We start from the raw sequence: 12,699 nt of genomic DNA, 5'->3' as shown, positions 1-12,699 counted from the left end.
CTGAGAATGTGACCTGTTCTTTAGCACACAGATAAGGGTGTTTTACTTAAGGGAAGCCAGCAGTAAATAGCACAGTGTGATCACTCCCCTCTTTGTGTTTTATCCTGCCAAAAAGATCACTATCACATCTTCTTTTTCTGCTGAGACCATCTTGCACAGTGTATGGTGTATACGGTGTGTAGTGTACGGTGTGCACATGCTATAGCAGTACCAGATGTACATCGTTGCCATACTTCACTAAGCTCTTGCAGCTAATCATTATTGATTCATATCTCTGTGAGGGTATATATGAAGATGCATAATAAAGCTCTGGACCTGGGCTGTCAGCTCGGGGTCCCCTGTGCCTCGCTATACTATCATCTCTTTTCTCAGTTCCTTTGCTGCCTCAGGTCCCTGATGCTTTGAGGTCGGCAGTGGATGTTACTAGAGAATATTATGCTAAGTGAAATAAGTGAGTCAGAAAGACAAATACCCCAATGGTATTGCTCATGTGTGGAATTTAAAAAACAAAACAGATGAACATAGAGAATGGAAAAAAAAAAAAAGAGAGAGAGGAAGCAAACCATAAAAAACTCTTAATAGAGAACCAACTGAGAGGGTTGTTGGAGGGGAGGTAGGTGGGGGGATGGGCTAAGTGATGAGCATTAAGGAGGGCACTTGTGATGAGCACTGGGTGTTATACGTAAGTGATGAATCACTACACTCTGCTCTTGAAACCAATATTACACTATATGTTAACTAACTAAAATTTAAATAAAAACTTATAACACGAAAAAAATTAAATAAATTTTCTTAATTACAATAATTTCTGTTCCCTTGCCCAAGCCTGCTTTAGAAAGAAAATACATTCATGATAGAATGTAAGCTTATATTACACTACATAAATTCTGTTATGTATAAAATTTATGTTAGTAGATTTTAGACCAAATTTATGGATATAAAAGCACTGTATGCATTCAGTTTCATACTCTTGAAAGAAACATGAAAAATAAACCATAAGCATAAATTATGTAGTGTTATAAATAAGATTGTAATACTTGTAAAAATGTTACAATATAAGAAATGTTCTGGCCAATTTGCATTAAAGGAAATATCTGAAATAAATTCCTTCGGCCCTTTGTAAATTATATTGTGACTTGTCATTTAGATTATTATTCAATCTATCTAAAAAATTTACATTATTCAAAATAGGAAGAAGGTGTAGATTTCTTGACCAGTCTTAAAGTTCTACACTTACATAGGCATAGGGCCCTAAAAATAGTTATATAGTTATAGGGCCTAAATAAGGAATTCCATTTACATGGCCTCATCCTTGCCGCATTTATCATAAGAGATAGTCTGAAATATCTGCCCATCTTATAGAAAATGGAAGACTATATCCATTACCCTAGTATAAGGCTAACTATCCTTTGAAGCAGTAACTATAATCACTCTCACTGAAGAAAAAAAAAAAAGCAGCCTAAATACAGTACTTTTTAACTTAAGCTTCACATACAGAAAAAAAAAAATCTATCACTGAATTTAGGAAACGTACACATCATCAGTTCCATACTCACTCATTACTGATCTTCCTCGACTTAAAGATGGGGTTACATCCAACAAACCCAACATGAATTCAAAACACCATAAGTTGAAAATACATTTAATACACCTAACCTACTGAATACCATAGCTTAACCTAGCCTAACTTACACACATTAGCCTACAGTTAGGTAAAATCATCTAACACAATGCCTGTTTTATCATAAAGTGTTGAATATCTTACAGAAACTTATTGAATACTGCACTGAAAGTGAAAAACGGAAGGGTTGTATTGGGTAAAAAACGGTCAGAAGTGTATCGGTTATTTACCCTCACGACTGGGTGGCTGACTGAGAGCTACAATTCACTGCCAGCATCATCAAAGAATATCTTGCCACATGTTATTAGCCTGGGAAACGTTCCAAATCCAAAATTTTAAGTACAGATCCTACTGAATGTGTACTGCTTTCACACCACTGTAAAGTCGAAAAATTCTAAACTGAACCAGTGCAAATCAGGGTCCCATCTGTATTTCTATCATTACAAGTATAACTGATCTCTCCAAGGACATTTATTTACATAATCTAAAGGATATTTCACAGAAAATGATAACAAAAATCAAAAAACTCTGGCATATACTGTTTTCAATACTATGGCACAGAAATGTTTTATATAGACTCTTGCCAGGCAACTCGCTGAGCGTGACTTACCGGCTGGCTATCACACACTGAGCACCTAGGCTGGACAGAAGCGTTGTCATTCCTTTACCAAGGCCAGTACCTCCCCCGGTAATAAACGCCACTTTTCCTTGAAAACTATTAGGTGGTAGCATCGGTTTTTGAAGGGGTGGGAAGAATTTAGACTGAAAAGCTTCAATGTTTTGATACAATATTTTTGTTCCATAACTGAAAAACTCAAAGGGAAAAAAGATTAATTGAAATTTTCACACATACATTTCCACAACAGATGAAGTTCAAACAACTTAACACTCAAGTTTACTATTAATCAAATTCTTGGATTAACAAACTCACTGTAAACATATTGGTATTGTATGTAATCAATTATTACTTTTTTTCCCACTGGAATGTTAAGTAACACAGTGGAATGGTTAAAAGCAGGGACTCTGGAGAAAGACTACATAGGACAGAATTTTCTCCCTACTTGTATAAACTTCAACAAGTGAGTTAACCTCCGTGTGCCTTAGTTTCTTCTATAAATGAAGAGCAGAACCTTAATCTTGGGACATTGTAAGTATTACATGAATTAACATAAGTAATATGTTAATAGCTAGAACATTGTTTAGCATATACTAAGTGCTCTATAAATGCTAGGATTATTATTTACAAGGGTTTTGCTTAAATTCAACTGTAAAAAGAACTGACATAAAGCATATTCATCTTTCAATAAGAATAACTTGGATAAAAATCACATTCCATCTTTGAATCACTGAAGAAAATGATTAGCAGTCCTTGTAAGTTCATTAAATCAAATGCCTCTTCCCATGTTATCTTCTGGATATTAAATTTAGAACAGATAACTATTTGTTATATTTAAAATAGGGAAAAATAAGAACATTTTACACTAAAAATATTTGTATTGCCCTATCTTAGGTCTTACAACTTACATTCTCACATTACTTGTGAAAATCACTGCATTTTCTCACATTTAATTATAAAAACAAACTTTAAGTGTTGAACATAATAAAAACAATAAAGAGCCAATTTCATTAAGTGCTTATCATGTGTCAGGATTCGATATCTTCACCACCCCGTGAAATAGGTATTATTTTAACCTCACTGTACAGGAGGGGCCCAGATAAGTTAAATATATTGCCCAAGTCACAGAACCAAGATTCAAATGTGGTCTGACAGGCTCCAAAGCCCTCCCTCACCATTACCCAGTATATTTCCTCTCCCTACTCACTGAACTCCTATAGAGCTTAATGATCACACCAAAAAGGCATGAGATAGTCCCCCATCAGGTCATGGTTGCAAGATTAAAACTCCACAATGTATCCTCTCCTGCTAGGCTATTCCTGTATGCTAAGTGAGTTGCAATCAGTCGGTCTGGGATATCTAGAAATTTCTCCTAAGGAAATAATTGGAAATGTGGTCAATGAGTTAGGATAAGGCTGTTTATCAACTAGAAATTACACAAGAAAATGCTTGATATGATGTTAAGAGAAAAAAGAAGTATACAATATGTTAACTGTAAGTAAAAATATATGCTTGGGAAAAAGACTAACAAAATAATAGTAAGCAGTAGATTCAATATTAATCACGTGCCAACGTCCACTAAAGACTTGAAATATGTTAACAGCCCTATAAGGTAAATTCTACTGTTATCCTCAATTTACAGATGAAAAAGCTGAAACACAGGAAGGTCAAGTAACTAACTTTTCAAGACAAATAATAAGTAGAAAAGACTTTACTCAAACCCAAGATGTGTGATTTCAGAGTCCATCCATATCTTCCTTACACAATTACTATCTCTACGTGATAAGATTATGTATGATTATTCTTGTTTTTTGTTGGGTTTGTTTTTAGTATTTTTGTCTTTTCAATAAGTATGATTTGCTTTTATAATCAGGAAAAACATGCTACTGAAACACAAAATTTGAAAATATGTATAAAATAATTGGTGAAGATAAATTTATAAATCTGATTATGCTCCATGCTGGTCATTGTATATCCTTTAGCTTCATGTTGACAAAGTGCTTTCTTTTTGTATCCTTTTGCCAGAGCATAATAATCCAAGCAACCTACAATAATCCGTCTCTACATAAATGGCAGTTTTACCTAAGGCTGCCACTGCCTCCAGGAATATTACATTAAGATGATGGAATAGGAAATTTGCACAAGTAGGCTGGGGAGTTTGTCATTACTCACGGATAATGAAAAAACTGTGTTTTAATTTTCCAAAGGCTCTGAAATGAATTTTTTATTTATTTGGTGTTGATTTGTATAGGAAATCTGATGTGGTGCTTTACAAAAGATAAATTATGCAAAATATTTGCATATAACCATTCTTTTACTTATCTTACAACATTTTCTCAACTTCTGCCAAATGGTAGAAGAATATTGAGGTAAAAATAATCAGTTTGATTAACAGTCCCTAATAAGTGTCTATAACATATCAGGTTACTACTTAACACAAGGCTTACCTGCTGTATTTTATTTGATTAATCAACACTGATCTTTCCCACCAGACCAAAAGTGAAGAAATTGATATGCTATTTAACTCACATTACCTTCTGATAATACATAGCATATACGCTGAATATTAAATTCAAGCCATCTATGTGCCTACAAACAAGCTGTTCATTTCAATACTAAGACACATTGAGATGAACAGATCTCACAGAATCATGTTGTATTTAGTCTCCTATTTCTACAAGAAAGGATTCTGAGTAACCTGAAACAGCATTTTGGTCATTTTTAAAAATATTTTTTAATATTTATTTATTTTTTGAGAGAGAGACAGGGTGTGAGTGGGAGAGGCTCAGAATCTGAAGCAGGCTCCAGGCTCTGAGCTGTCAGCACAGAGCCTGACATGGGGCTCGAACTCACGAACTGTGAGATCAAGACCTGAGCCCAAGTCAGAAGCTTAACTGACTGAGCCACTCAGGCACCCTTGACCATTTCTTTTTGAGTCATAAAAAGTAGATACAAAATAGACTTTTAAGTTTTCAAATCTTGCTCTGTGCTTTTTCTAGAAATAAGTTATTTTTGAAATAGAAATAATACCTTTCATATCAAGACTGAGTTCTCTGGATATCTTTAAAAACTAAATTCTTACAACCCTCTCACATCTTCCATTTTGGAAAAAAAAAAATTTACTTTTTAGAATTAGAAGTTCTGGGGCGGCTGGGTGGCTCAGTCAGCTAAGCGTCCGACTTCAGCTCAGGTCATGATCTCGCAGTTAGTGGGTTCGATCCCCGTGTCAGGCTCTGTGCTGACAGCCAGTTTAGAGCCTGGAGCCTGCTTCACATTCTGTATCTCCCTCTCTCTCTGACCCTCCCCTGCTCACACTGCCCTCTCTCTCTCTTTCATAGATACATAAAACATTAAAAAAATAAACAAATAAATAAAAAAGAATTAGAAGTTCTACAATCTCAAAAAACAAATCAGTTATTATCTGCCTCTATACTCACAACTCTCCCACATCATATAAACAATATCTATCTCCCTCATGTGGTCCTAAATGATAGCATCTAAACTCCGGAAAAGTGATTTTACTTCTAATTCTCAGAATGGCAATTCTTTAACAGTCTTGACTGTCTCCTCCCCAGAGGATGAGGACTGTATAGCAGTGAGATTTAGTCTTAAATTCCCTATGTATTTTGACTAGTCTCAACTGTCTAGAATAAACACCTACAACATAGGTGGATTGGTGATCCTAGATCAGATATTTTATTAGGCCTGCCCAATGTTTTAAAAAATTTTTTCTACGTTTATTTACTTTTTTTTAATGTTTTATTTATTTCTGAGAGAGAGACAGCATGAGCAGGGGAGGGTCAGAGAGAGAGGGAGACACACAATCTGAAACAGGCTCCAGGCTCTGAGCTAGCTGTCAGCACAGAGCCCGACGCGGGGCTCGAACCCACAAACCTTGAGATCATGACCTGAGCCAAAGTCGGAAGCTTAACCGACTGAGCCACCCAGGCGCCCCTATGTTTATTTACTTTTTAAGAGAGAGACAGAGTGAATGTGAGTGCGAGAGGGGCAGGGAGAGGGAGACACAGAATCCAAAGCAGGCTCCAGTCTCTGAGCTGTTGGCACAGAGCCCTACGTGGGGCTTGAACTCAAGAACTGTGAGATCATGACCTGAGCTGAAGTCAGATGCTAAACCGATTGAGGACCCAGGTGTCCCCCAATGTTTTAAAATTTTTGAGCCAGTATTTAGATACTGAATGAATTCAGATAAAAATCAGAAGCTCTACCAACAGTGAGGTCCAGTTTCCAATAAGGCTGAGTTAAGACCACTTGAGACAAGGCCTGAGCTCTGCCCAATCCCTGCTCACACAAAGTAAACCCTTTCCAGTTGTGCAACAACTGTCATTTATAGGGCCTGCCAGAACTTGAGGCACCTGAGTGCATGATTCCTAGTCTAAATAAAACCCAAGAAACGAATACAAAATAGAAAGAGGAAACATGTTTTTTCTTTTTTCTTTGTTCTTTTTTGAACCAAAGAGAAGTTTCTGAAGTTTCATATAAAACAATCTTCTGTAAAAGTTAATTGTTTAATGTCTTAGGTACACTGTTAAGAAAATCCAGTTCCTGGGGCTCCTGGGTGGCTCAGACGTTAAGCAGCCAACCCCGGCTCAGGTCATGATTTCACAGTTTGTGGGTTCAAGCCCCATGTTAGGCTCTGTGCTGACAGCCAGCTCAGAGCCTGGAGCCTGTTTCAGATTCCGTGTCTCCCTCTCTCTCTCTCTGATCCTCCCCTGCTTGTGCTGTCGCTGTCTCTGTCTCTCTGTCTCTCTGTCTCTCTGTCTCTCTGTCTCTCTCTCTCAGAAATAAAAACATTTAAAAAATTTTTTTTAATAAAAAGAAAATTAAAAAAAAAGAAAATCCAGTTCCAAATCTGTAAAAATCCTATAATAACAGACCCCCACACAGAAGTTTTGGGGCTAAAGAAGGTCATATTTAAATACCTCTTAGCTTAGTTATCTCACTATCATTGTCACCATTACTAATTGACAGGGCCCCCTGCATTAAAATCCCATACCTCAAAAGCACAGATGTTCTCTAGAGTTGAAAATACAAAAATTAAATTCTTTACTGTACCATTCAAGTTGGACAATATGGCCTCAACCTACCTTCCTAGCCCTACTTCTTATTAGTTCTACCACTCAGAGGTTAATTCTATGCTCACCAACCCCTCAGCATTCCTGAAACTTGCCAAGAACTTTCACCTTCTAATCTTTGCTCCTGATTTCTCACTTACCTAAGCTATGCACTTCTTTCTTAATCAGCCTTCAAAACCAAGCCAAAGTGTCAAAAACTGCTGACACTTTTAAACACGTCTGTCTATTAAAAATGGGCCAAATGAGTCTCTCCCTCCATCAGGATCTTAGTCTTCCACACCAGACTGTGAGCACCCAGAAAGAAAGAACAGTCTCCATTCATTACTATAATAGGGTGTCTTTTTTTTTTAAGGAATAATTTTTTTAAGTTTATTTATTTAATTGAAAGAGAGAGGGAATGCACAAGGAGAGGGGCAGAGAGAGAGAGAGAGAGAGAGAGAGAGAGAGAGAGTGTATGTGTAGGGAGAGAGAGGGAGAGGGAGGGAGAGAGCAATGGGAAGGGGCAAAGACAATTCCAAGCAGGCTCTGCTCTGTCAGGGCAGAGCACTACTCAACGCAGGGCTCTATCTCAGAAACCATGAGATCATGACCTGAGCTGAAACAAAGAGCCAGATGCTTAACCAACTGAGCCAGCCAGGCTCCCCATTATAATAGGATTTCTAACACCAGTTGGGCATTCAGTAAATGCTTGTTTTAGTGGCCAGGGTCACTGGGTCCAATGCCATCCAAAGTACATGAGAGAAGACAAGTAGAATCTTATGCAGCTATAGATACAATCCAGGTCTCTGCCATGTGTTTCATCAAGTTGAAACAGTCATTCCAATGACTCTAAATTATGCCACGTTAAATATTAATCCAAATCTACTGATGTATGAGTATGAACAAATTATTTGCAAATGGAAAAACTGGACAAAGACCTTAGCCCACATGCAAAAAATATATACAACCATACTTATTATAACCAAGTGATGTAATTAAACAAAGAAGGTATCATTTTTCTCTCACAAGATTGGTTAGGTTCAAAATATCATACATAATACTAAAACATATCTTATTAAAGTCACTCTTACAATCTGTTGAAATGAACTGGGCCAACTTCTTTGGAAGACCATCTGACAACACATATCAAAATGTTGACTAAACTACACATAACCTTTAACCCAGCAACTCATTTAGGAATTATTCCAACAGATAAATTCTCTCTTTTGGGTGGGAGGGAGAAGCTATGTTGAAAGATAAACACTAAGATCAAAATGAACTTAACAATTCTATTTACAATCACATCAAAAAGAATAAAATTCTTACTAATAAATTTAATAAAAGTACGAGATTTATAAATTAAAAACTTTATACACCATTAAGAAATTAAAGAGGAACTAAATAAATAAAAAAGACATCCTGTGTTCATGGATTGAAAAACTTAATTTTGTTAAGATGGTAGTACTGCCTAAATTGATCTACAGATTCAATGCAATTCCTATCAAAACCCCAGCTGGCTTTTTGCAAAAGTTGACAAGCATATCTCAAAATTCACTTTTAGGGACTCAGAAATGCAGGGCATTCAGAAGTGCCAAACATATTTATTGAAGCATTGTTTGTAATCAGAAAGACTAGAAAACAATCTATCTGCATTTCCAAAGGGGATGCTCAACTAATTAGGGCATATCCATATAACACAATACTGTGTATCTTTTAATAGAATATATTCTATTCCAATAACAATATATTGTTATTCAATCACTCAACAAATTTATTGAGTACCAACAATGAGAGGCATTGTGTTAAGGGGAAAATCCGACGTAGGGAAATATAAATAAAATGCTCTCATTTGTGTGGTTTCTTTAACGAAAATATCTCATACAGATGTTGGTATATAAACAAAAATTGTTGGAAGGATCCACAAGAAACTATTCATAGCATTAATCTCTTGGAGAGGGACTTTTTGTACAGTCATTGCATATCCTTTTGTACTGTTGAGTGTTTAGTATGTTCATAAATTAATTTTTTATTAGAAATAGTTAATACAATATCAGATCATATATGCAAGGACACAATATAAAAAGGGTATAGAGGGAAACAAAGTTACAGCAAGAAGAACACTAGTGTATGTTCAGCGCTATTTAAGTGTAAATAGTCAGTTAAACTTCCAACTCTTGATTTCATCTCAGTCATGATCTCACAGTTCCTGCATCAGGCTCTGTGCTGACAGTGCGGAGCCTGCTTGGGATTCTTTCTCTCCCTCTCTGTCTGCCCCATCCCTTGCTCATGCTCTCTCCCTTTCTCAAAACAAAAAGAAACATAAAAAAATTTTTAATAAAGTATACTGTATATTCCACACTTAAGTGTGAGCTATACTTATAAAGAAAATGAAACAACACCCTAATTTTTTTGGAGTTTCTAAGTACAACATGAGGTACTGCTGATTTAGGTCAACTTTGAATGATTTTTTTTTAAGAACAAATTGATCCCAACTGCAGTTCACAGGATAAGAGCTTTGCAGACTGGGCCTTGACTGTCATATTAAAATGTTAGCTTGGTAAAGACGTGACAATCTTATTTTTCAAAGGATGACTTTGGAAAATGTGTAATTCTGCATTCCCAACACAACTCAATAGTCTGTGCATACAGTTAAGCCTCCTGTAACTACTTCCTGGTTTATTTTGTCCAGTTGCTAGAAGGCACATATGTGTGCCTTGCATGCATTATTTTCAATGTCCACACCACTGCCACTTCAGCACAGGGGACCTGGGTCTTAGCTGGAAACATGTGGAAAAACAAGGCTGGGCAGGATGCTCTAGTTGATACTCCTATACAAAAAGATAGTCCAGCAGAATGAAGAATTGTCCTACCCACTAATCCAAAAGCAACCCTACAAACCATAAAAGAATTGAAGAGCCCAAACTCTGCCCACACCCGTGGCTTGCCACAGGCCATGTTACACCTGAGCTCTGTGCGTGTGTGGTTTGCTTGAGTACCTCTCTCTTCTCCTGAACTTAAAGCAGGGCACTGCACAGAGGCTACTGATCTAAGCAACTGCAGAACACAGATCTCGTTGCCACAGCAACTTGAAGGCAAGGCTGAGCAAATACAAAAGGAAGTTAGCTGGACTCCAAGCTGCAGTGGCTAGGCTGAAGTATGCAGTTGGTGCCAGCAGCAAGACAGAAATTACATTTTTAAGTAATGATACATCTCACAGCAATGAACATGAGGCCTTGAAAAAGTAGCTGCTCTGTGCTCCAGGGTGTACTTCCCATTTTTATTACAGTTCTTACCTGCTGGCAGATAGATGTGGACCAAACAGATGCTTCACCAAGACTACACAACAAAGGGAGATGAAACTAAGGAGATAAATGAGCAGGCAATTTGATATTTTCAAACTGGGGTCTTCACTCTCCTCTCATTGGAGTAATCTCATTGACCCCCATCACAGTAGCCAAAACTAACATGACTACATTTATTTGTTTGTTTGTTTATTGAGAGAGAGAGAGAAAGCTCCAGTGCACAAGTAGGGAAGGGGTAGAGGGAGAGGGTGAGAGAAAATCTTACACAGGCTCCATGACCAGCACAGAGCCCAACACGGGGCTTCATCTTATGATGGTGATATCAAGACCTGAGCCAAAATCAAGAGTCAGACGTTTAACCAACTTAGCCACCTACACATCCTGGCTATCATTTTTTTGAGACAAAAAAAATAGAACCCCTACTTTTCAAAAGGTTTTGTTTTGATATGGGAATTTGCTTATATGAAAAAAATGTATTAGAGATAAACATGATACTATGATTTGGTATAGAGTTAACTCATTTACTTAGTTTCAGCAAGTTTTTATGGAGCATCTCCTATGCCCTAGGCACCATTCTAGGAAAGAGTAATACAGCAGTGAACAAAAATAGATACAGTAGTCTACCTTGAGAGATTATCTTTGCAGGGAGGAGGATAAATAAATTAAATAATATATATAGTATGTTATAAGCTAATACACGCTATAGGAAAAAAATAAGACATAGAATAGAGGAAGAGTGTTGCTGTTTTAAATAGAATGGTCAGAGGGGCACCTGGGTGGCTTAGTCGGTTAAGCGTCCGACTTTCGCTTAGGTCATGATCTCGCGGTTCGTGGGTTCGAGCCCCGCGTCGGGCTCTGTGCTGACTGCCAGCTCAGAGCCTGGAGCCTGTTTCAGTCTGTGACACCCTCTCTCTCTGACCCTCCCCTGTTCACGCTCTCTCTCTCTCTCTCTCCTAGAAATAAATAAAACATTAAAAAAAAATAGAATGGTCAGAGAAGGTCTCACTGAGGTAAATTTGAGCAAAGACCTACAAACGGTGATGGAATGAGTGCCATAGTTCTTTCAGGAGGCACTGATGAACATTTCAGTTCTTTCAGGCACTCAGGAATGAGTGCCACAGTGGCAAGAGTTAGTGCAAGGGCCCTGAGAAGGCAGCGTGCCTAGCTAACTGATGAGGGTTCAGAGGGCCCGTGTGGCTGGAGTGGAAGGAGGGAGGGTGGGAGGGACAGGAGGTGAGGTCAGTCAGGCAAAAGAGGCTGCATCACGCAGGCTGAGTCCACCACACTACGTGGACTATGCTTTCACTCTGAGTCCACTGGAAAACATCTCCAAACTTCTGAGCAGAGGATTGACAGGGTCTGTCATACGTGTTTAGAGCACTGCTCTATAGTGTTCTGCCTGCTATCTTGGAAAAGAATGTAGGAGGCAACGTTGGGAACAGCGACGATGCTTCAACAGCAGGCAAACAAGAGGTGACGATGGCTTAGACATGGATGCCATCATCAAAAGGGGTAGGACGTTAGCAGTGAAATTACTTGCTGGTAGAAAACGTCCCAGAAAATGAGGGTGTAATAAATTATCACTGTACCTAATATTGTCTGGTCCAATTATTTCTGGCCTCAAAGCCCAACCTCAGCACTTGACCTATTTCACTAAAGGCAGATAAAGAGATCCGCCACTTTCCTGCAAAGATCACTTTCCTGAAAAGATTCAGCTGCAACTTCTCCACCTCTCTCCCTTTACCTCAGTAGTCTGTTACTCTTTGCATCGCCTTTGTGTTTTAGAAAGTGTTAAGACCGAACTCTAAGCCTAGGTGAGAAACAAGGAGGGCAGCAGAAATAAAGACAACATTTTCCACACACATTTAACATGTAGATTAGCCTGAGCTCAGAAGCCAACCAGCTGGAAGTGGTGAGCAAGAAAGGGAGAGCTGAAGATGAGTGAGTTTTCCAGTTTACATGGCTATTTGTCAGATGCTGCTAGAAATGCCTGGACTGGCATGGAAGACCCACGCTGGAGGACTGAAGACAATGAGTTCTGTACTGGAAACGTCATACCTGCATACCTGTGGAACATTCAGGTGAGCA

General features: G+C 38.0%; 1 protein-coding gene across 2 annotated transcripts in view; it reads right to left on the bottom strand.

Moving 5' to 3' along the window:
• Positions 1 to 12,699, bottom strand: part of DECR1 (2,4-dienoyl-CoA reductase 1) — a 48,223-nt gene that overhangs the window by 29,318 nt on the left and 6,206 nt on the right. The window contains exon 2 of one of the 2 annotated variants that reach the window (XM_077771252.1): positions 2,232 to 2,434. In XM_077771252.1, the coding sequence (XP_077627378.1) occupies positions 2,232 to 2,434 (203 nt within the window). The remainder of the gene's footprint in view (positions 1 to 2,231; positions 2,435 to 12,699) is intronic. The other variant, XM_077771253.1, reaches the window with a different exon arrangement.

Source organism: Crocuta crocuta, unplaced genomic scaffold (assembly GCF_008692635.1).
Source record: "Crocuta crocuta isolate KB4526 unplaced genomic scaffold, BGI_CrCroc_1.0 scaffold235, whole genome shotgun sequence".
NCBI lineage: Eukaryota > Metazoa > Chordata > Mammalia > Carnivora > Hyaenidae > Crocuta > Crocuta crocuta.
The sequence above is the reverse complement of the archived record's forward strand: the minus strand, read 5'-3'. Positions and strand labels throughout refer to the sequence as shown.